The 25,737-nt window shown below is 40.3% G+C and overlaps 2 protein-coding genes across 2 annotated transcripts; both read left to right on the plus strand.

Moving 5' to 3' along the window:
* The first annotated feature begins 1,844 nt into the window (after positions 1-1,844).
* On the plus strand, positions 1,845-12,488 carry rskrb (ribosomal protein S6 kinase related b). Its single transcript, XM_034683815.1, has 13 exons — positions 1,845-2,273; positions 4,690-4,983; positions 5,114-5,197; positions 5,840-5,908; positions 6,489-6,558; positions 7,490-7,597; positions 7,921-7,961; positions 9,729-9,756; positions 10,001-10,090; positions 10,263-10,351; positions 10,638-10,748; positions 10,889-11,002; positions 11,100-12,488. Exons 1-13 carry the CDS (start codon positions 2,244-2,246, stop codon positions 11,334-11,336), a joined length of 1,365 nt encoding a protein of 454 aa, XP_034539706.1. The 5' UTR covers positions 1,845-2,243; the 3' UTR covers positions 11,337-12,488.
* A 2,064-nt stretch (positions 12,489-14,552) lies between these two features.
* On the plus strand, positions 14,553-25,737 carry aldocb (aldolase C, fructose-bisphosphate, b). The gene is made up of 9 exons (XM_034683708.1): positions 14,553-14,685; positions 21,264-21,380; positions 22,538-22,749; positions 23,353-23,407; positions 23,495-23,655; positions 23,764-23,847; positions 23,947-24,121; positions 24,272-24,471; positions 24,569-25,737. Exons 2-9 carry the CDS (start codon positions 21,269-21,271, stop codon positions 24,659-24,661), a joined length of 1,092 nt encoding a protein of 363 aa, XP_034539599.1. The 5' UTR covers positions 14,553-14,685; positions 21,264-21,268; the 3' UTR covers positions 24,662-25,737.

The raw sequence follows: 25,737 nt of genomic DNA on the forward strand, positions 1-25,737 counted from the left end.
TGCCCTGCAGGGTCTGGTTTTAACATCAAGTGGAGGCAGCAGAAATTATGCATGCACTGGTTTATTTTTAGAACAAAGTGAGCGACAGGATGGAGTGGGGGACTGGTCGATTTATCTATTACTATGCTCCACAGGATGCTTTGATTGATGCGTGTTTGTTCCCTGCAAACGGTCATCTTTCTTTTATTTATTTATTTATTTAACCGGGTAATAGACTCATTGAGATTTAAAACCTCTCACACCTGCACCCGCCACCTACGTGAGCCACCGCCGCCTGATATTTGCCACCACATGATGTGAACGCAAGATCTGAGAGTACATACTGGCTTAGGTGGTGCAAATGTTCCAAGTTTTTGGCAGATTGCAAAGAAAAACTCCAAACTTGACAGTCTGCCACACCCACAATTTTAGTCTGAACAGAATTCCTTTTAGAATCAGAATCATAATCAGCTTTATTCGCCAAGTATGCTTGAACACACAAGGAATTTGACTTCAGTAAACTGTGCTCTCTTTGTACAAGGCATAAGAATAGGAATAAGAATAAGAACTACAATAAAAATAAAATAAAAATATAATAACAATAACCTTAGCTATAAATACAAAGAAACAACAAATAGGCATGACTAATATGTACAGGCTAAAATAATATGATAAAGTGCAGTGGTGAGTTGCAGAGGGAGTTTAACATTATAAAATAGAAGTTAAATAATACAAAAAAATAGAAATATGGAATTCTGATATGTGGGAGGTCCACCTTAGGTCGCGGGAAATAGTGGATCCCAGGAACCTGAAGGAGTCCACAGTAGACACAGTGCTGTTCAGGATGGTGAGGGGGGGGAGTGGAGGGGGGCTTCTCCTGAAGTCCACTGTCATCTCTACCGTCTTGAGCGGGTTCAGCTCCAGATGGTTCTGACTACACCAGAGAGCCAGCTTTTCCACCTCCTGTCTGTAAGCAGACTCGTCTCCGTCCTGGATGAGACCGATGACGGTGGTGTCGTCTGCGAACTTCAGGAGTTTCACCGAGGGGTCCCCTGAGGTGCAGTCATTGGTGTAGAGGGAGAAGAGCAGTGGGGAGAGAACACATCCCTGTGGGGCGCCAGTGCTGATGGTCCGGGTGCTGGATTTGATGCTCCCCAGCCTCACCTGCTGTCTCCTGTCCGTCAGGAAGTTGGTGATCCACTGACAGATGGAGGCCGGCACTGTGAGCTGGGTGAGTTTCTGGTGCAGGATGTCTGGTATGATGGTTAATAATTTTTACCTTTTCACATTGAAATCTGTATGTGTGTTGATGGTTGATGCACTGCCTGAAAGTCAGCATTGCCTGTTCTGGCCACCGCCTGATGATTTTTGGAGATTTTTGCATTTGAAAGTCTTAAAACAATTTTCTTTGTTTATGTTGAGACTTTTGCATTAATTTGAATGCGAAGTTATTTGGAGAAGTGTTTCAGCGTTAGTGTTTGGAAGGTTCTTTTTACTGTCCTGGTCAATAGAAGGTGAAATACATGTAACGTGTAACAATGAGCATTGTTCTTAGTGTTACTTTGGATAGCAGTGATGTGAACCTTATAGTGTTCATATTTATGTATTAATATGTTTCAGTCGGAGATGATACTATGTGAAAATACAGTCACAGTTTCACATGGTTGCATGATTACACAGTGCAATCACAAGGTCAAATTGAGCTTGTTTCTGTCTTTTATGATTGACTTGAATTCCCCCAGAGTTACAAGATGTGTCAGTTTCAAGTCCTTCTGCACATTATTCCAGGTAAACTGGGCAGAAAATGTAAAAGCCTTTTTGCCCAGTTCAGTTCTGACTCTGGACCTGCAACTGTATGATGTCCTGCCCTTGGAGAGCACAGGCCATATCGTGAGGCCTACTTTGCAAATGATGCATCAGACATGAACTGACTTGTACAACTAATGTACGTGGTTTGGAGTACGGAAAGCAGCAGGGGGAGCTGAACTCCACAAGGTTGCAGGCTTAGTGGATGGCAAAGCTGTGGGCGGATTTGCGCTGACGTTGGCCATACTCGGGATTAACTTGTTTTTATGTCGCCATATCTGTCGCATTCTGCAAGATCACCTGCAGATTCGTGTCTGGCTGCTGAGTACCGGCTCGCTTCCTTCAATCTGACGTCGGTGTGAGTGCATTGCATGAATCCGTGGCTGGGCTCCCGCGAGGTGCCTGGATGAGGAGCAGATGTCGCGCCGTGGTTGTGGCACTGATGTCCCGTCGCACTGATGGGGGCCGACGGCAGTAAAACCAGGAAGGTGAGTGCACACAAATACCTGGTTGCCGTTGTGTGTCGTGCATTGAGGGATTCCCTGTGCTTCCCTTGTTCCATGGCAATGATATAACGGGGATTCCCGAAATACAAGACAACGACAGTGCAGCCATGGATGATTGCGTCTCATCTCACCTTACCACTCATTGAACTGCCCTATGCTTTGAATGTTTATAATTGATTCGAATTGAATAACTTTACCCCTGATATTACCCCTTAAACTGCTGTCTCTAAAATAAATGTAAACTTCATGCTTTTACTTTGAAGGAAAACTCAACACGCTTCCGGTATTGACAGAAAAATAAAATGAGAGCAAAATAATCAGTGGTGGATAAAGTACACAGCTTCATTACTTAAGTCAAAGTATAGATACTCCTGGTCAAATATTACTCCAATACAAGTGAATGTTCCTCAGTCAGATTATTACTTGAGCTAAAGCACTGAAGTACTTGCTTTTAAAAATACTTTAGTATTCTTGAAGAATCTCAAAATGTTGTATTTTCAAAATACAAAAGTGCAGTCAAGACTACATAGAAGTAAATTTGGTTACATTATGTTTATTAAGAAACCATTGCTTGAAATCTCTCAAAACTATACCATGGAATAAAAACAGCAACTAAGTTACTCCAAGCACAGACAAGTTAGTTTGAAATGTTCATCTGTAATGAAACAAATGTTACATAGCTCAACACGCTTTCTCAGGTTGGACAGTTAATGTTTGTATGTTTGGGCAGAGTGGGAAACAGGGTGAACATTTCAAATGATACGTATCATTCTTCATTTCAAAAACCTCAAACACAGGCTGAAGATATGGACATGTTTGCTCAGGTGGAGAATTATAGCCATCATTACCACCTCTACATGAACTGCCTGATCTGAGTGAAATTTGCTCTGTGTTTGCTCTACGTTCAACCGTGGAGACGCACGATATACAGGTACGACTAAACCACTGAGACAAACAGAACTACACAAACACATTTTACTGTCTTAAGGATCAGATTTCAGAAAGGAGAAGGAAATTCATGAGCTGACTTCAAAGCAAACGTAGTGAGTAACTAGAGCATTGATATAAATGTAGTGGAGTAAAATCAATAAGTTCCCCCAAAAAATAGTACTCAAGTAAAGTACAGATACTGAAATAATGTACTTATAGTACTCAAGTACAATTCTCTTCCCAGATCCAGAGCAGATGTTAAATTGATTGTGGCTATGTTTGGAGACTAACTATAGCTTTGCTTCTTCAAGTGTCTCTTATGATCATATCCTCCTGCATGGCTGATTACACACCTCTTGCACCACAGAGCATCAGATCTGCTTTGCTGCAGCCCAGGGGGAGAGGGGCTGTATGACCCAGTGACTGCAGATAGGATGCTGATCAAGCGTTTAATTTCTGTTCTTAGTAAATCACATATGAGAGTACGAATGGTTTGTGAAGGCAACCTGATGGTCACTGCTGGGCTCCATTGAGCGGGGCTTTTTTATTCTAGAACTAATAGCTTAAGTCTTACCTCTGAATTAAGTCACACAGTTGATTTTGAAAATAAAATCAGGAATCAAACAGCATAAAATCATTTGTAAGAGGAAGAGACTTTAATGTCTCCTCTTGAAGTGTCTACTTCATTAGCTCTTTCTGAGAAGCAAATCGTGTCAGTGAATAAAGTAGCTGGGGCACAGACTGAGCAGACTGAAATTGAGTCTACAGTCTATGATAATAACATAACATAGTTATAGTATCATACAAAGAACATGTTTATGTCTCAAATGGAGCTGCAGAGCTGAAACAAACAAACAGCAGAGATCAGGCATGTCCTGTCTGGCTCACACCTGCAGTACTGGGTCATGAGTTTCTGGGCTATGAACACGTTAAAGGTAAATGAAAGGGGTCTGCCTTGGTCGGCAAGATAAGTGCTGATTGTTTCTTGTAACATTCAATAACACAGCAAAGGACTGCAAAGATCTTGGTTTCACATTGTGGAATATACGTAATGTGTGTATTTTTAGATGACATGCAGGCTGTTTTTCTGGTAGAACAAGCCATTTCTAAGTCTATTCAAGTCTTGATCCGTAGGGCAACTGGACTGGTAGTAATGAGGAGTCCAGTCCAGTCCAGTTGCCCTACGGATCAAGCTTTGAATTACAATGCCCTAGATGACTGAGAACGTTCACAGACATTTCTAAGTCTATTTTTTAACATTTCTGAACAATGTATTAGTTTGAACATGCCCAATTAAGTTCTGCAGACACTCACGCTGTGATACCACTTCGGTCTTAATTTGAAAAAATCTCAGGAAGTTATTTTTAAACATCAACTAAAACATGTTAATTGACCCTAATGACTCAGAGTAGTCTCTCTACAGCACCCTCTACTTACCCATGTACTGCTTCTTGGGACATTCTTACAGAGGCCGGCTGAAAGTGGGGAGGCAGTTGAAGATTTCTCGTCTGGATGGCGTGGATTCTTCTCCAGCATGGGTCTGTCCATCCCGGCAAGCATCTGCCGCCTGGCCCCACCTGCCTTACGTCTGGGCCAGCGCCGAATGCTCCAAGGCAAGCCCCCTGACATCCCAGAGCACGTACTGAGGCTAGCGGGGGTCGGCCCAGACAAGCTGAGAGCAGAGTGGAGCTTGCCGGGGTTCATCTCCATGTTTCTGCCTGAATTCCCCCACAGAACAGTGCCTGGGCACGAACACTTTCAGGTACACCTCCACTTCAAATTAGACCCAATCAATGAATGAAATGTAGATGCTGTTTGGTGTCTCCCTTGATAGCACTCATCTCTGTCTCTGAATGTCTCTCCATCTCAGTCACCATTATTGTTTCCAACAGGTGCTGAGTTACATCGCCAAAGGTTCATTTGGACCCATACTGAAAGTAAAGGACAAGTCCAGACAGAGAACATATGCTGTTAAAGTGAGTCCTCGACCTGTGGATTGTGTATTTATATTTTAATGACTGAAGTAATGCCCAGGCATTGCTTTAAAACAACCTGCTTGTTAATGAATGAGTTTGATAAAAGCAAACTGAGTTCAAGAAAAAGCTGCTGGAGATGAGATCAAGTCAAGACAAGTCAAACTTTATTTATATAGCACATTTCAAAACAACCGCAGTAGACCAAAGTGCTGTTCAAGCTTGAAAACACAATCAATAAAAACAAATATTAGTTAAAAAGAATAGATATAAAAAATGCAATAGATAACACAAAAAGCCACAATAAATAAAAGCAAAATAAAATGTTGGGATGTCTTGATCAGTGGGTGTTAAAAGCCAATGCAGGTGAGGTGTATACTTTAATTTAAGTATCTAGTTTATTGTGATTATTAAAGAAAAAGCATTCAGTGTTCTATCTTAGCAAAGCATCCAAAAAAGAGCATATTGTCACCGTCATGGACTAAAAATTACTTTTTAAATGTCACATTAACTTCATCTGTTTAATCCATGATTATCGAAGCCTTCAACTTAATTAAGCTGTTTTGAAACTAGAATGACAGTTTGATACTTTTTGGTTTAGTCAAGTATTCCTTGTTTTAACCTCAGTTTTTTTTCTGTGAACAGGTTATTCCTAAATCAGAGATTTTAAGACTTGGGGTATTGGAGCAGTCCAAAGAAGAAGTTATCGTTCAGGTTGGTAATAAGATGGTCTTAAAAAGTGTCTAGTTTATAGATTAAGACATGGACTTTTGGAAATGTTTAGACATTTACCTTAGAAATGATTTGGTATCAGAAGATTGTAAATTACAGGACCAACAAAATTACAACATCAGTGTACAAAATCTTTCTTTTCCACTGTTCATGCATTTTCAGCATGCTATTCTCAGCCTATCATAGGTCAGAATGTAATATTTATTTCACCTATCCGCCTCTCTTTTTTATCCAAGTGCCAGTATTACACCTTTTACACATCAGATGTAAATCAAATAGTCAATGATGAAAATGTTTGAAAAATGACTTCTTTATGCAGATGATGGGTTTCCATACATGACAGATTTAGTGAGTGTATCAAAGCTGCTTGCAGTTAAATATACTTTTTTGTTCCCAAATGGAAATTGCGAGGCTTTCTATTTGACCAACATGGGCAGAAGTTGTGGAGGTTGTGAGTGAATTTGGGTCTAAAGAACTAGTTGGAGAAACACAGTATGGGCCTCTCTTTGGTCAGTTGCCAGAATTAAGATTTTTCAGGCTGATCTTGGACCTTTGCCCACAGCGTCAGGTTCGCCATCCATTTGTCCACGACCTCCAGGACTGCTGGCAGACTCAGCGCCATCTCTACATTAGTGAGTCAGCCAGAGACCAGTGACCCAGTCCAACCCAGATCCCCTATCTGAAACCCCTCACCCTCACTCCACCTTTTCTCACCTCAACACTAGTAGTCTTGTCCAGAATGTACCCACAATTCCTGACCTTTCACCATAAACAAGATGCACAAAAGACAAGAAGATTCCATGAATCTGACTGAACCCCTGCACCAACCCCAATCTACCACTGCCTGCGCATCCTGTATCCATATTGCCCCTTTTTTTCCTCTCCTCCAGAGCTGTTACCCTTTATTCCAAATCAACCACTGACTCAGAAAGTGTGACCCAGTTTGTTTGCCTCCCCACCCCCTGTGAAAGGAGAGCGTGTTTAGCCCGGGGACCAGATGCTGAACGCTGCTGCAGCTTAGAACAAGAGCACACGTGTCACATTCGAAAGAGACATTATTGCTTGCTTTAGCAGTGAATCATCACTGAATCACAAAGATATAAATGTAGATATGAGGCACATTAGGAGCAAATCAAGACAGTTGCTCTTTGGGGCCTTAATGTGCTGAAAAACGTTGTTTTCAGAGGGTCATAACTTTACACTTGACGTTTTTCTGTTGTATTGCAGCTCAGTCAGCTCGTCAGAGTGTTACTTCCTTCTTTTGTTGCTTATAGCAGCAACAATGATGATTATTCCTAACACAAACACCTTTTCACTTCTGCATTAAACACATTTTATCACTTTCTGACTGTTTGCCTGGCAGACAGACTAAAAACACCACCTATGTTTTTTTTTGTAGAGTAAGATTTTTCAACACTCTCCTTCCTTCCAGGTTACACTCCTCTTTCCTTATTTCTTCCACCAGTGTGTGTCCCACATGATCCTGCTGACCTTCACTTTCCCCCCACACCTCACTTGACACGACAGAGGCATGACTTAGTGCTGTCTCTTCTCCCCCTGCAGTGTGTGACTACTGCAGCACAGGAGACCTATACACCTACTGGCAGATGATTGGTCAGTTCACAGAGGACACAGTGCGAGTGTTTGCTGCAGAGTTAGGATGTGCGCTTGGTATGTATGCAAAGTAAAACTATTATTACATTAACAGAAATTTGTCAAGCTGCTTACATGCTGTAAACTTCCACCTCCTCATCAGAACGCTTGATGAGAACTAGTTCAGAGTCGTTATCAGGACAGTTTATTTAGTGAACAGTAATTAATTGCAAGTAATTATCCAAGGAGGTCTAATTTAAGTGTAATGAGCTCTCAGAGGAACCCCAACGTTATCAAAGCATTGTCATGTTTTTTATATTCTAGCTGGCAGTGAGAGTGATGTATGTGTAATATTTTAGTTCTAGAGCTGAAGTGTGTATCTTGGATCTGGTTCTCTTTAGGTTTTCTGCACGACTTTGGGATCATCCACAGAGATTTGAAGGTAAGAGAGTAACCTTGTTCCCAAAACTTGAGACCAAAAATGTGTTACAGATGGAGGTAGTCTGTGACCTCCAGGGGTCCTAACCGAGCCCATCATTGAGAGCACCTGCCCACATTGCAACCAGCTTGAGCTCATCAGCTTGGCTGCTCAATAAAAGGAGCTCCTTTCCCTCAGTTAGGGGTGTGCAACAGAGAAGACAACACCTTCAGTTGTTTCCTCTGGGTTTTGGTTGAAGAGTGTGTTGTGAGAGAGTGTGGATGTATTGTGGATGTATTGTGGAGGGAAGGAGAGTGGCAACAGGATAATTAAAAAGAGGATTGGTCTGTCAGGAGAGTTTTTTTAAGATTACAGTTGGTTTAGGCCTTTTCCTTAGTTTGTCTACTCTTTGTAGTAGAATTAGTGGGTGGCTGTGGAGCTTTACACCTCCACTCCATATTTTAGACCCCAAAGGCCTTACATTTGTTTGTATTTGAGGGTTTTAAGTTTCTTTTTGTAAGTGTCCCTGTCCATGATCTCTGACCTTCATGTCAAGTGGTTTGCAGACACGTAAGAAATGTCAGAAAAGTGATAGTTTTTTTAGCAACATAATGTTAGATAAAAGACACACCAAAAAGAAAATAAATAAATCCTTGCTGTCAACATTTAGTTTACCATAAGGGCTTTTTTTTTTTTAAATTCCTTATTTTTGTATTTGGACAGCAGTTAGTTATACAGAGTATTGAAATATAATAGAGATAATTGTGTTAATTTCCTTTGCAGTCTTCAGTTTTGAAAGATTTTTAGAACTAAAAACATCTCGTGGGAGACAATATGTATACATTTGAGTGAGTCAGAATCATTTCAGGGAGAGATAAAAAAAAACACAAACATATTATTTGTTAAGAAAAGACAATATCACAGGATGGTGTCATCCACAAAATCTGTCTGCAGGGTTTTACATATTTAGTCCACTTGGTCCAGAATTTAATAAATACATTTTCTGAAGTCGCAAGCAGAAAGTAATCCTTACCATAACATAAATATAATTTACTATATCGATCCACTCCTGTATTGTGGGAGGTTCAGGAAGCAACCAGCGCCTTGAAATGGCTTTTTTACAAGCACAACTTAAAATACCAAACAGGTATTTATCAATAGGCCGAGCCTGAAAATCTACACCTCCCAAGAACAATGTAGTAAATTGTTGGGGCAGGTCAAAATTAAGTATACTTTTTAATATTCTATGAAACTCTATCCAAAAGGGTCTTAACACTGGGAATTCCCAGAAGAAATGCCAGTGGTGTGCTTCCTGAAATCCACACAGCCTCCAACACTTTTGAATCCCCTTCAGTAAAATGAGCTTTCTGCTTTGGTGTAGCAAAGGATCCAAATTCACCCCAAACATGAGAATTGGTACACTTCCACTGAAGTTTACACACATCTAACCAAACTTCATTTGGTGTCAACAAATGACCCTCTTTCTCCCATCAAGGCTTTTTTTTTTTTAACATCTCTTAAGTTTTTTCTAAGAAACTGAGTGGCATAAACAAGATCATCATTCTTTGTGCATCACATATTTATTTTACGTCTATTTTTTATTATCTTACAAAACATTTTATTTTAGTTATGTATATATTATGAAGTAAAATACTATTGGAATATTTTCATGTAGGTGAAGGACTCATTTGTATGACTTCCCTATTTTTGCGATAGCGAAGTTCTGAGCTTGTGCTAAGAAAAATGAAAAGTTTTCATCTTTCTTAATTCTTGACTCTTTTTTGTTTGTAGATGGAGAATATCCTCCTGACAGATAATGGTGAGTACATGCAAGTCCCCACCAGAGAGCAGCATAGCTCTGGTATGCAGAGAACCTTCCAGATAACATAATGACTGAGCACAGACGCTGTAGATACAAGTTAATTCAATCATCTGTTAGCATTGACAAGAAACAGCCTTTGTGTCCATTCCAATAACATTATATTCACACATTTAACATCAACCAAACTGCAACAGTAACCAGAATTACACATAGTGATGGAAAGGAAAATGGTTTGTTCCAGGACACCTCCGCTTGGCTGACTTTGGTTTGTCCCGTCGCCTGGAGAGAGGAGGAAGAGCTTTTACCATCTGTGGAACCATTCAATATATGGGTGAGAAATATCCCCACACATCATACATGTCCACTATTTACTCCAACATATTGACAATCCAGCATTTTGTTCATTCCTGTTATAATTATTGAAACAGACAGTGACTGTATGAATAAACAAATATACAGTATAGTACATCCAGTGCTGTGAGCATGCTCTGTCTGCTCTGCAGCCCCAGAGGTGCTGAGTGGTGGACCTTATAACCATGCAGCTGATTGGTGGTCGCTGGGAATTCTGCTCTTCTCATTGGTAACTGGGAAGGTGAGACCTTGTCGTCAGAAGGCGTGATAAGCAGATGTAACTCACTATTCTAGTGATGTAGCTGGGCTTGAATTTTGCTGCTAAAGAACCATGAAAGGGAATAAGACACATTCTGTGTGAGGTTGTACAATTTTAAGATCCATTTTGTAGATGTAAAAGACTCCAAGAGTTATGAGTGTTCTTGAATTTAAATCTTAATTTTTTTCCAACACAAGTCTTCAGTCTGTCTCTGCAAATTCTAACCCTCTAAATGATTCCTTCTTATTTATGTCATACTCTTCTTCAGTTCCCCGTGTCTCCAGAATCAGACCACTGCAGCATGCTAAGAAAAGTGAGGAGTTTCCCCTATGAGATGCCCCTCAGCTTCAGCCCCCCATTTGCCTTGCTCATAACCGAGGTAATTACTGAAAGTGTAATAATATCAAACATCAACATTCAACTCTAAAGTTGTAATTATCTGACTACATGCATCAATATCTATTAACTGTTGATTCTGTATTATTTTATGACTCAACATTTGCTTATTTGTCTGTCAAGCTTCTGTGCAAAACTCCTGTCCGCCGCCTGAGGACCTTCGAGCGCTTCAAACGCCAAACCTACTTCATTGGAACGACCTTTGACCTCACCCTGCTGCAGCGCCAGCCTGTGGAGGTAACAGAGAACTGTTGAGATGCATCTATTTAGTTCAAACATGAGTCATATCAGTGGAGAAATGTAATGTGTGATATTCACTTGTCTCTCTGTCCAGGTGATTCTGGAGTTGAGAGAGAGACCAGACCGTGCAGCCAAAGCTCGGCGAGGCCTCACTCTGTCCTTGCAGCCTCTGAAGGGCTTCGACTACGACCTGTTCCTTAGCCCTCCTGCCACACCGGACACACAGCTGGATGCCATCGCATACACTCACACAGCTGTACCTCTTCCCGGACCTACACTCACCCTGCATCCCCCTCAGGGGAAAGGCCCACACAGGGAAGTGTTTGTGTGACAGACTCTGAGTTTACAGGACACTTTAACACACTAAAGGTTAAGATATGTTTTTCTGCACGCTTACCTTCACACACAGGTGTGTTTAGCCTTCTCAAATGTCTCATGATTCGACTGAATCTATTGTTTAGAAGGGAAACAACACAACTTCCCCATCTGTGTTTGTGACTTTTATGACATTTTCTCTTTGGACACATTTTTATTCTTCATGGTCTTGTTTGCCTTTCTCCAATGAGCACCTTTTCAAGCCTACTGTATTGATATCACAGTTTTGCAAGAACGATAGCGCTTTGTTTCTTTACTTTCAGTTTTCCAGATTGGTCATGGTTGTACTGATAAAAAATCAAGTTCAACTGATATCTTATTACCTAACATAGAGAAGTCATGCTGATTAAATACAATGTACAGATTCTTTTTTTTACAGTGAGTCCTACACAGTTTTAGGAAAAATCAACCACACTACTTAAAACATGAGTGTTTTTCTGGTTTCTGCCTTTTTGCCATTTTCATGATTATGAAATTGTTTTGGCACAAGTCCTCTTGCCTCATTTATGATAGATTTTTGAAATATAACCTACTATTTACCTTTATTTAATAATACACTAAAACTTCACCTTTAATTAATATTATTAGTTGCAACTTGCAAGTACTACAGTTTCTTCTCCTGCACTATTAAAATCATACAAGCATCACAACATCAGATTGAGATGTGTATGCCTTCAACATTTGCTCTAGTTTGAATCATTTCTAACATGCGACTCAGGGAAGAATAAGCTGGTTTTCCTAAGTCGGCCTTGATTTTGTCTCAATGAGCAACATTTGTGCTTACTATCAGTTCATAATTTGATAAGTACGGGGCTCTTCTGTTGTCCAAGGCTGCAGTAACCCCAGCCAGTAATAACACCCTCACGCCCTTACCTGATCATCACTTTATGTTACTATTTTATGTAAAGTACGCCCTGATGTGTACCCTGAATGCCTCACGTCACCCCGAGCTTGCTTTTTGTCACCGAAAAATACTTGTTAATAATTCCTCTTTATAAAGTTTATATGAAGATTTTGGATGCTATTTGATGTTCTATGTTATGTTGCAATGTATTTTTGTAATGACCTTGTAACACAGATGGAATATTAAACTCCTACTGTACAGTGATCTGCTTTGGATGTTTTATTTCTGTGTTGAAGAGAGGTGGAGAGAATGAGCTCTAAAATATCAACATTTCAGTCAGGGGACAGAAAACAGTCATTGCTTCACTTTCCCACTAAGTTTCACCACATTGTTGTACAAACAGCAGGCCTATGTTTGGTTAGGAAACTACATTTCATACAATACCCAGCAGTGGACATTTGCACAAGTGAGTTCTCTAGTTAAGAGCAGCTTTGTGGTATTTCTTAGTGGTGTTTTTGTTTTTTTAAACAATTTTAACTTGAACACATTTCATGTAATAAACATTCTAGAAATCATATTATAAGCATACAAAGTGTCTCACTACATTGAACTATCCAACTCAAAACAAATACAATTATCTTCCTGCTTTAATATGTCAGTGTTTAATGTCTATCAATTATTTCTGTAATACTATATACTAAAACTGTATATGCATGGTGGTCCATACCAAGTATTTGTGCCATGCAGAGTACATGCCTTGCATTTTAAAACATTAGCCAATAATTCTATGTCAAATTCTCAATGTAGGACCTCTCTTGTAATACAACACAACAGCATTTGTGTTCAAGAGAAAGAGGATTGGGGCCATTAAAAGAATAAAAATTGAGGACATTTTTAAAAATGTCAGAATTACGAGAAAAGAGTCACAATTTAGATTTTTAACTAAGCATATTCAATCAATCAATCAAGCTTTATTTATATAGCACCTTTCATACAAATCAAATGCAACCCAAAGTGCTTTACAGCAATTGAAAAAAAAGAAAGAAGCAGAAATAAAACAAGGCAAGACATATAAGGGGAAAATAATAATAATAATAATTAAAATAATAATAATCAAAATTAAAAGAACATTAAATAAAATAGAGACTAATGCACACCAACAATAAAATGTGTGTAATTAAAATAAGTTAAAGCATCAAAATTAAGAATACAGATAGTTAAAATAAATTGATTTAAAAAGGGTAAGGATAAGAGTTGAAAATAAAACTAAGGCTAAAATTACAATAAAACTGAGTAGATAAAAAAATAAAAAATGAATAATAAGTAAATAAATAAATAATAGAATAAGACAAGCAGTTAAAATTACTAAAATAATAAAGCAACATTACAGTAAAAGGTAAGTAATGCAATTGTTAAACCCTACATAAAAGCCAGACTGAATAAATATATTGAGGAATAAAAACAGATCAGACCAAATAAATATATACAGTTGAGGTCAAAATTATTAGCCCCCCAGGATTTCTGAAACATTTCCTTAAATTCTGCCCAATGTTTGCATCATTGATAAAACTTGATATAAACAGGTTGTTGTCAGGTATGGCTCAGAACAGGCACACTTTTGACTACTTAGGGCCAGGGGGCTAATAATTTTGGATGTGCCATTTTTACCTTTTCTTGTTTCAATTCATTGCATCAATAAAATATCCAAATCAAACATAGCGAACATTTTCTTTGTTATTTTGGAAACAAATAAACTATAAACACTTGTCTTTAATGGTCATTTTCCTGGAGAAATCAAGGGTTTTATCTGATTTCACAAGGGGGGGTAATAATTTTGACCTCAACTGTACATTTTAGGGACTCCAATCCTCTTCCTTATAACACTGAGCTGATACCACACTCAGTTTTTCTATCCATGTAGCCACACCTCCTCAGGAATCTCTTTTTCCCCAACATGGACTTATAAAAATAATTTCACAATAATTTCCACCTGTGCTGTTTTGTGACTCTTAAAGGTAAAAAAGGTGGTCTCTTTCATTAAATATAGAAAACTGTTTTTTTAAATCCTGTCGTTAGCACTTCGTTTTGTCTGTTTCATTTTATTATAGAGCTGTGGTATAATAAGCGTCTTTTTTATTCCTCAAAACCTCAAAAAGAGAGAAACAAATGACAATAATTCCACTTTTCCACTCTTTTCTTGTCTTTTCTTCAAAGATGCATCATCATGCTGCAATCGTGCTTGGGGCTGGGCAATGATGCTGCTTTCCTGCACATGAGCATCAACTCTTTAACGTCGTTCCATCCCCATCACGTGACGCAAGGGTGCGAGCTCCGCCCCCGAGCTCGAGGCTTTTGTAAAGGGTCACGTTGCGCTGCAGCAGTGAAACAGGAGACTCCTCTGCATCCTCCGCACCCAGCTCACCTGCACTCTCTCCTCTCACAGACAGACACCCACCAGCAGGTAAGACTGATCCCTCATCTGATCTGTCATAAAGCTCCTTGTAACATTTGACTGTCAGATATTGAAGACAAATTCAGATAATAAAAGTGATGATGCGGATGTGATGCTGCTCTACGGAAGCCTTGGCTAACTTTATCTTCCGAGCTTGTTATCAATGAATTAGTTGATGTAAACTTGCACCTGTGGCTCGTGTGCCATTGTCTTATATCTACAGACATACATTTAATTCACCTCTCCATTTTGTTATGTAGTTTAAAGCTGTATATTTAAGCCTGTCATCGAAATACGCAACAGGAAGGGCGTGAAAAATATGACCTTCAAGGATGGAAGTGGACGCAAAGAGCCTGTTGCGTCTGTTTTCAGTCTGAATGGAGAAACATTCACACTGTAGAGGTTTAATGTGTGTACATCGTGTTCAGCTGTAGAGATGGCAGCTGTGGTTTCCTGGTAGTGTGTATCTGTGCCGAGCTGCACGTACACCTCCTCTGATGAGATGAGAGGAGGGGCTGGATCAGGGGGAGGACAGATACTTCATGCGTAATAAATAAATAAAAATGTATAGATTCACGAAGTATGACATCATATTGAGAGACTTTACATCACTACCAGAGCTTAGGATAGAGTGTTTTGTGCTTTAATATTTTGTTATAGTCTTATTCGCAGTTTAAATCCTGATGATTAATGTATGAATCATTCGCCTGACTGATGGAAAAGAATCTTCTCCATGCGTAAAAAGCGCAAAAATATCAACTAGTTTCAGTTTTTAAACGTGAATACGTGCTGGCTTTCTCAGTCTTTTTGTTTTATTTCAGAAATGTTGCATTAGAGCACTCTGATGGACAAAAGCTTTGGCTTAAATAAAACGTGAGGGCATTTTTTCCCTTTATTTTCTGATAATATAGAGACCAAATGAGGAATTCAATGAGGTAGAGCATCAGTGATGCAGATTGTTGTTATTTGCAATCCTAAATTTAGATTTGCAATGATTATCTCCATCACCAGTTAAACTTCAGATTTTTTTTCATGAGTTTCAGAGAACATAATGTCCCCAACCTAAGATAATCAATATATCATCAATTCAGACTGACTGATCCAGAAGAGTATGAACATTTGAGTAGGAAGTGAAATCCTGCTTTTTTTTCCAGTAGAAAATAATTAAGGTGATTTGGTTGATATCAAAATGGTTGCTAATTATGTGTTGGTCTGTTAAGTTACTGATTAATCAACTTATTAATACTGTATCTCCCTGTAGGAGTCTTTACAGTCAGAGTCAAAGTAGGGTGCATCATATATACACTGGTTTGTCTATTGCAACAGACTGTAATCAACTGGTTGAGCTGTAACCAACTTTTTTCCTCCTTCCTTAAACCATGATGATCTGTTTCCCTTCCCTTTTGTAAGTCATAATAAAAAGTGTATTTAACATGTCATACCTGCTAAAGTAAAAAGAAGAGACCACTAGTTATGAAAAGGATGAAAATGCTGCAAGAGTAATCTGCACATTTCCACAAGTGTCAGCCCCCCCTCTGAACTGTGCTGCACACAGCCTTGATGTTTGCCATACATAGACTCCTGTATCAGAGCGCTGCTGGATCAAGGCCTGAGGAGGGAGAGAGACCAAACACAGACACACGTATCACTGCCAAGGCCGCCAGCAGCAGCAGCAGCTTGTCTTGAAGCACAGTGGAGCAGGCTCCTCACTTTTGACCAGTGTTGACCTGAGTGAGCCGTTTCACCTCCTCAGACACCTGCTGATGGAGAAGTAATACAGGAAACCAGACAAGGAAATAACCCAACTTCCTTTTCCTTGTTATGACCATGTAGTTACTACCAGTCGGTATTATGTGTCCAACTAAGTGTAGGTTTTACCAGTAAGTTCACCCCCAGCATCGTCCCTAAGGTTGCATTGACTGATGTTTTAATCCAAGTAGAGTTGATCACACTGTGATCAGAGGTTGAAGAGGTTGTGCATGACGCCACAGTAGGGAGTTGGCCGTTGCATCTTGATGTCGCAGTGCAGAAACCGCGTGAGGCTGACCCCCCTGTGCAACAGGCTGCAGATGTAGAGAAGGTTGAAACAACTTCTAGTGACACATACCTGTCTCTTGATTCTATCTCTTCTCATTTCTCATATTTAATCCAACTAAAAGCGCCTTATTTATCTCTTCTTCATGACTACTTTAAATAACATTCAGTGATGTCCTTCTCAGGAGGTAACCCCTGCACACTGTCTGCAAGATAACCCTCGTCTCCGTTCAGTGGCGCTCTGATACAGCATCACAAGGCTGCTACTTTAAATCAAGTCAGAGGACATGTCTGCAGCACGCCGCATTTTTATTGATAAAGACACGAATCTTTAAACCAGTGCGTCAGTACTCGCACTGCTGAAGGACCCTTGAGCTGGGTGGAGACAAAAATATCTCTGGCTGAAGATATTAATAGGCGCCCAGAGATTAATCTGTAAACTTTATGAACGTGTTTAATATATTACATCAGGCTTATTATACGTCAGCAGCGCTGCCCAGTGAGAGCAGAAGTTCAAGCAAACAGTGATGCTGCCTGCAATGAGCTCAAGCTTTGATTGTTATTTAATCAATAGTTTGTTTAATGTTCTTGTAAATAAATTAGGTATTGTCAAGCAAAACTAGGAAACAGGAAACTAATTGATGCTTTTTGAATATAGTAATCAGTCCACTGTCATGCACACTCAGACACAACACAGAGAGCCCATGACTGTGCACCATTGTTGTGGATGTGCTAGTTAAATATATCTATGGATGTGCTTGTTGTGCTGGAAAAGTTTGCTCTTAACCTTGCAGCAGCAGAAGTCTTAACATTTTCCTTCCGTTCTACCGGCGACTATCACGCTCATGCTGTCTTCTTCTTCTTCTGTCGTTTAATGGCGGTGAGCAAACAGCCTTCAGCTGTGTTACAGCCATCGTCTGGCGGGTGTATTGAACTACAACAAGGCACCATTAAAACCAACTGATAAAGCAGATTTCTGAGCTTAGATAAAGCACATGAGCTATTCCATTTTTTTTTTACCAGTGGACCAATTTCTGAATTTTGAAGAATCACGATGATAAAGATTATTCAAACTTTATCTGATTGGCCCTCACTGTGTATTTGTTCCCATCTGACTCCATCCTGGTCCTCATTCTCTTCTTCAGACATGTGAAGAAATCAAATTGATGAATAATCAACACTGAATAATCACCATCCTCCATTTTGTTACCAAAATGGCGCCAACCAGACATTTTATCCGGTCACTGTTCCCATCAAGCATTTCTCAGTTGGAGTAGATCACTATCATGAATGACCGCTTCATTTTTTTAACAACAAAGAGATTTGGAAGACTCATCTGGTTTCATTAAAGGAGACAAACCCTCCTCAAATGGAGCATGATGGAATAAATGTTGTGTTTTTGTCACATCATGTGGCGTGAAGGCCTGCAGGAAATGATGAGTACATGTTGAACAACACAAACTGGAGCTTCATGTTGTTTTTGTACACTTGTTTCCTGGGGAGAGAGAGAGTTTCCTGATAACATCAGCTGATACTAAAAAAACACACTCTGATTTCAGAGATACTGAGTCTAATGGGACCTGTGGTGAGAATAATGCTCCAGTGTTCATTGACGCGGCTGACATCTGATAGTTACCTCGTGGTCAATGTTGCTGCCATAATACACCCTGTAGTGACAGAACAACAGTGCTTTTTAAAGCTACTGTGATGAGATGGAGGCTCTTCTCTTCTATGGTGGATCTGTGCAGGTGTGATTCTTCAGTGACGTTTTAGGCTGTAAAAAAGCTAACAGTGTTAACATTTAAGATAAGGGATAAGAGAAGATATACTTTATTGGGCCCCCATTGGGGGAAATCTTTTGTTACAGCAGCTTACAACACGGGACAGGGGAAAAAACAATGTACTAGCATAGTTAAAAAATATAATAACAATAATGATAGCAATGACAAGGGTAAAATAGAATAGAATAAAATTAAATAGAATAAAATAAAATAAAGTAGAACAAAATAAATTGGAATAAAATCAAATCAAATAGAATAAAATAAAATAAATTAGAATAAAATAAAAATATGGAATACAAAAAATAAAGTAGAATAAATTAAAATAGAATAAAATGAAAGTAAATAAAAGTAAATGTTATGTTATTATGTTATGTATGTTATGTTATGTTATGTTATGTTATGTTATGTTAAGAAGATAGATGCATTACTAAGATGTGTATTTTTTACAGTGTGCATGTAAAATGCTGCGTCATTAACAAACCTGCCCGTACTGATCATATGTCAGAGGCAGGTCACTTCCAAACAGTGGAGTATTGTCCCTCCAGGTCCTTTTATATCCAATCAGCTGACATAAAGGATACGTGATAGGACTCATTTCCAGGTTTCATTGTGATGTTCAGCTCCAGATTTCATTTCATTGTTAATGATTCTCCTTTTTTTTACTTCAGCGCTCTCATATTTGGTAATTTCCCATCGTGTTTGACTAAACGTTGCATAAACTTCAGATTTCCCATTGCTTCATTCTTTATTTTGCAGTGTTTCCTCAACAGAGAAACCAACCCCTGGAGCCAGATTCAATGACAATGTATTGGTGCTTCACAAAAGATAGCAGGTATTTGCTGAGCATGACTTGTTCAGCCCCACAGACATGCAGTGCCCTTGGTTTGACCTTTATCAAGTGTAAACACCTTCTCTGTTGGGTCTTCGTGCAGGCCTGGTCTAAGTGTTGCCCTCAGAAGATAGACTGTACCCTGCAGGTCTGGTCTTTTTGAATTTCCCCCCTGCATGTTGATTTTGACTATAACTGAGTCGTGCCTGACTCTTGTGGTGTAATAACTGCACTGTTGTCATTGAGCGGCCTGCTGAGCCCACGTTTGTAATCTCATAGATCTAAGCTGAGGATTAACACAAAGGATATTGGCTGTGTCCTTTATCAGCATGTCGGCCGCTTTTAGGAATTCAGTATCAAATAAGTTAAATGTTGAGCTGTTCTAAACCCTCTAATGACTGTCTGTGACTTCTGAGAGTTACATGGTGCAGCTTTGTGTAAAAGGATCCAGTGCACTAACACTAAAAGTCCTCTCTAGAGATACTGTTAGTTCTGACTTGATTGTTTATTGTTTAAGTCTCTTCATTTGAACAGTTTTTGGCTCTCTCTAGACTTGTGCATTGGATGAAATTTAGCTTTATGAGGAAAGAGTAGTGATTCATTGTACTGCGGTGTATTGCAAAACTAGAAGCAAGACAATATATTTAATTTTTCACATCTAAATTCGGGGCAAAGAACAAACCAGCACATGCATGAAAGCAAAACTTTCTAAACCAATCAGATCTTAAGTTGTATTTCTATCTGCAACTTTGATAACTAACACTAAAGCAGAGCTCTGTGTGCATTCTGAGCAAAGGACATAACATTAGCCTAAAGAAAAAACTAACATTTTAACCATCTAAATCACTTTTCAAGAATTCATACACTATCAAAAATACAAAATATCATCTCCATCCATCCAAAAAGTGACTCTACTGCGCATATGATGCAAAACTTTGACACATTTCCTCGTCCTGTTAAATGAACCTTTAGTCATTGACTCTGTGAGCTGGGAGCGGCTTTGCAATCGGGTGCAGTCGATCAGAAAGAGAAGTCACAGCTTGTTCTCTGGCATTCAGTGGGGGGGTGAGCTGTTTTAGGTTGCATGTAAGAATGGAAATGTATAGATCCAACCCGATGTTCATCTTTTATCAATGAGCTGTAGCAGTGAGCACATCGGGGAGTGCTGAAGGACACAGAACAGGGTGGGGACATAAACGTGAGGAAATGGTTGTGTTTTAATCAAGGAGGGGAAATGAAAAAGGAGTTTGCGTGCATTGCACAAGAGTGATTTAATGACATTATGTGAAACAGGGAAAGTGTTGCTGAGGAGAGAGAATCGAGACATGCAGCATCCAGTCCTGCAGCCATAATGAGGACTGGCAGCAGAGTATATAGGAGTTGTTACATAATGTCCCGCTCTGTCTACTGTGCTCCGTTGGATGAGAAAAGGGAGGGGAGGGAAAGGGTTGCATAACTGCTTATTTACGGCAGAGTGAAGAAGGGGATAGGGAACATAATAATCTGGTTTGAAGCGTGTGTGTGCATGTCGGCACGTCGTTGATGGACTGGCTGATCCCAGCAGTGCGACAGGAAGACCAGACGACCTATCAGAGAGAAAATTATTCTTTGAGCTAAAACAGTCATCTTCGCACATCCTGCCCAGACGGTTTTAATGTCACTCAAAAAGCTTCATTCAGAAGTTCAGTTACATCCTCAGTATGATCTATTTATTGAAAAAATTGAGTCGTGACTCCTTAGGTCTCTGTTTTCCTTCATGCTCACAGGCTTCACTCTTACCGCATTTCATCACACACACACTAAAGCTCTGTGAGGCGGCCATGTTGAGGGACAATAGAGGGACAAAAAAAATGGGGCCGAGGCCTGGCATTCTTCCAGGTCGACATACCGTGAAACAATTTGATCTCCATGGCTCTTTCTTTTTCTCTCTTGTCTTCTTTCAGTGATCATGACTCACCAGTACCCCGCACTGACTCCTGAGCAGAAGAAGGAGCTGCAGGACATCGCTCAGAGGATAGTCGCCCCAGGGAAGGGCATCCTTGCAGCTGATGAATCCACCGGTATGCTTGTTTGTGTGATGTTTGCAGAATGATAATGCTAGGGCCAGATTGACCAGACCAACCAGTTTGCTTTATGCTAGCCTATTGCCACTTAGGTACCATTTATTTTCTGATGTTGGGTTCACAGAAATCAAACTGAAAAACCCTCTATTAAGTACAGTTTCATTTCTTATTCATCATTTATATCCCAGTGTTTTCTGAAATAGGGGTTTGAGTACCTGCAGGGAGCTGTAGGAGGTTCCTGAGTATTTTTAGCTTTAATAAGTATTGAAATTAATTTAAAATGTCAGTCTTGTACATATTCTACAGAACTGTACTACAATGAGATGAATATAAGTAGTTGTTTTGTTTTTTAAAGTTATATCTTTGGGGCTTTTACACCTTTATTCAGACAGGAGAGGACAGCAGAAAGAGCAGGAAATCGGGAGATTTGGGAATGACATGTGGGAAAGGGCCCAGAGGCTGGAATCGAACCCAGGCCGCCTACTAGATGTTTTAATATAAAATGCCAAACAATAAAACAAGTCAAATTGATTTGTGATTCAAACATTGCCGTGATATGGCTGAAAATATAGAAACCAGACATGAAAAACAATGACAAACAGAGTCTGGGGCGCAGATTCAGCCTAATAGTTAAGTTGCCGACCAATTAGCGGGCAGCCTGGTTTTGAATCCAGCTTACGGCCCCTTTCCTGCAAGTCATTCCCCATCTCTTTCTCCCAGTTTCCTGCTCTAACCACTGTCCTATCCTCTCTAAAATAAAGGTGTAAAAGCCCCAAAAATATATAAAAAAGAAAGAAAACAGAGTCAGCAAACATCCATGAATCTGTTTCTAATGATGGTTTTCCTGAGTGAGAATTTAGCCAATAGTTGCACAAAAGCATGTCAAGTGTTTTTCAGTAACAAGGTCTTTGTGTTGTACATCAGACCATCATTCAGCAGCGTTAAAGCGTTGACTTCTCTTCCTCCAAAAAATGGACTGGGGATGCTAGGTTGAGAAAAAGTTTTAAAGGGGTACATTTAAAAAAGTAGGAGAACCCCAGGTCTCATTTATAGTGAAATCAACCTCGAGGCATCCCGAATGCATAAACATCCCAACAGTTCTTTATGTCCTTCATTAATCATGCATGAATTTCTTAATGTGTATTTCATTACAGGTAGCATGGCTAAGCGCCTGAACCCCATTGGGGTTGAGAACACAGAGGAGAACAGGCGTCGCTACCGCCAGTTGCTCTTCACAGCCGACCAGCGCATTGACAACTGTATCGGAGGGGTCATCTTCTTCCATGAAACCCTGTACCAGAACACCGACGACGGCACCTCCTTCCCAAAGCTCATCCAAGACCGCGGCATTGTTGTTGGCATCAAGGTGAACCTCGATAAATGTTTTATTTTAGTGCTTGTATGAATTCAAACACCCAAAGGAGATGTTTTTTGAACCAGGAAATAGTTGGTGTTATTTAGCCTTTCACCCACATAGCTCAACCACTTCCTGGTGTCAGCTGTTGCTGATTTTGTTGACATGCTGTCTTTAATTTAGTCTCTTAGAGATGGAGTCAGGGAAGTTAACCCAATTTGAAAGCAGCCCTCCCTTGCTCTTTTATCTGTACAGTCACAGTGTAAGCTCTAAAATCCAGCAAAGACTTTCACTCTAGCTGAGCAAAATCATGTCATCATTTGTTTGGCTTGTAAAACTAGAAGGTTTCCTTCACTGTATATGAAACACAGACTGACTACCAGCATGTTTAGATACACACAGACGCTCTCATAACAGTGGGTCAGGTTTAAAGGACAAACTGAGTGGAGGAACTTTCAGGACGTATGTTCAGAAAAGATGACATAGATATATGACACAACATACTGGAGTAAATCAGCACGTCACTTATCGTAAGCTACTTTGGTGTAATGGATTATTCATGACTCTGAAGTGTATTATCAAACACAACTAATCTTTCTGTTCCTCTTGTCACAGGTGGACAAAGGTGTTGTTCCCCTCGCCGGAACAAATGGAGAGACCACCACTCAGGGTAAATGAACACAGACTCTCAGAACTTTACAAACATTGATAAGCTTCCTGTTGCATTCCTGACACTCGGCGTGTGTGTTGTGTGTAGGTCTGGACGGGCTGTCTGAGCGCTGTGCACAGTACAAGAAGGATGGCGCAGATTTCGCCAAGTGGCGTTGCGTGCTGAAGATCAGCGAAACTACACCATCTGAGCTGGCCATCTTTGAGAACGCCAATGTCCTGGCACGTTATGCTAGCATCTGCCAGCAGGTGAGCGTGAGATTACTGAGGATCTGAGGACACAAATGGGCAAAATAACAACAACCTATCTTTACATGTGTGAGAGTTTGTGTTTACATTCTTCTTTATGTCCACTAGAATGGTATTGTTCCTATTGTGGAGCCTGAGATCCTTCCTGACGGAGAACATGACCTGAAGCGTTGCCAGTACGTCACTGAGAAGGTGAGTTTAAAGAAGAAAGAGCGAATAGTAACAGAAGAAGAAACGTTGTTTATTAATAACTGAAGTCCTGACATACATGCGTCTCTCTCCTGCTGCCAGGTCCTAGCTGCCGTGTACAAGTCTCTGTCAGACCACCATGTGTACCTGGAGGGGACTCTGCTGAAACCCAACATGGTGACAGCTGGACACTCCTGCCCCACCAAGTACAGCAGCGAGGAAATCGCAATGGCTACCGTCACTGCCCTGCGCCGCACCGTGCCTCCTGCAGTCACAGGTAAGAGAGACACAGATAGAAAACACAGAAGTCAGTCGTGTGAGTTATTTGTGTTGGATGTTTTCTCAGTCAGAATGTTATACAATGTTTCAATTTCGTCAACCGTAGACTTCTTCAGATTGGTAATGTGTATTTGTTTGTTTTCCTCAGGAGTGACCTTCTTGTCAGGTGGCCAGTCTGAAGAGGAGGCCAGCATGAACCTTAATAGCATCAACACCTGCCCGCTTGCCAAGCCTTGGGCCCTGACCTTCTCTTACGGCCGCGCCCTGCAGGCCTCCGCCCTGAACGCATGGAGAGGAGAACTGAGCAATGAGAAGGCTGCCACTGAACAGTTCATCAAACGTGCTGAGGTCAGAGAAAACCACCGGTGAACATCAAACACATCCTAGAGTCAAATCATGCAGTATTGTGCATTAACTTTTCTTTTCTTTGTTTTATCTCTTTCAGGCTAACGGTTTGGCCGCCCAAGGCAAGTACGAATCTTCAGGAACCTGTGGTGCAGCAGGGCAGTCCCTCTACGTGGCTAACCATGCCTACTAAACATGGAAAGACCACACTGAGCTGTGGCCTAGTCGGATTCTATAGTATCTGCTCTGCTATTTTCCTTCTTATTCCTCCATCAATCACTGGCCTGCGCTGTCTGGTGTACTTTAAATTGTCAGAGTTATCAAAATTACTTTATTAGATATACGTATTTAAAAACAAAATGTGAAACGACAAGACTAAAGGGAACCAAGTTCGTTTTTCTTTCATCTTAATCAGACAAATCAAAGATTTTAACAATTCTGAAGTGGATTTTATGACCTGTCTACCGTCGGTCTCTACCAGTTACTCTGTTCAGAGACAGGAAGTCAGAAGCTGCTAAATTTTAACAGTTAGATCAAGATAATCAGCCAGTATTTCATTTATGCCTCTCCTTAACTGCACCTGTTGCTACACAGGGTGCTTACTCTCCCCACATGATAGATCTGGAGCCCCTCTCTCTAGCAGGGAGGGGTGTGTGTCAGTGTTTCGCTTCCGTCTGAACTCAGTATTGCCTCGTCTTCACAATGCTACGCTAACATCCCTCCCTGACCGTGGGACCAACCGGCTACTAGTGGCATCAGTGTATCTGTTCGAGGGCAAGACGTTTCAGATTGAGTCGACCTTTTGAGCGACCGACCAAACGTGTGGAGTTGTACTTGGTTGTACTTTCAGACAGCTGTAGCTCCAGCAGAGGTCAGCATACTCTCTGCAGTAGACAACAACGCACACCAGGATTCATTCTAACCTTTCTGTTCACGCTTCTAACCACCACTAATTAGAGAAACATCTTGTGTGTCTAATCTCAGTATAACATTAGCTCTAAATTACACACAGTACTTAATGTATTCAGTTGTGTGAAGGTGTCGATATCATGTAATGCTTCTGTGTTATCCCCCCTCCTGGTTTCCCCCAAGCTCACCCCACAGGGAGGGGAGATGGTTTCTGTTATTGTGGACCAATGTGTGGGTTCGGCAGTGGGGGAAACAGTCACTGCTGTGTTGGATTACTGTGATGTTTGTGATGTTAATATTGTTCTTGAAGCACTTGGTGTGTCAAATAGTGGAGACCAATAAACTAAAATAAAACAAAAA

This window comes from Notolabrus celidotus, chromosome 5 (genome assembly GCF_009762535.1).
Source record: "Notolabrus celidotus isolate fNotCel1 chromosome 5, fNotCel1.pri, whole genome shotgun sequence".
Taxonomy (NCBI): Eukaryota; Metazoa; Chordata; class Actinopteri; order Labriformes; family Labridae; genus Notolabrus; species Notolabrus celidotus.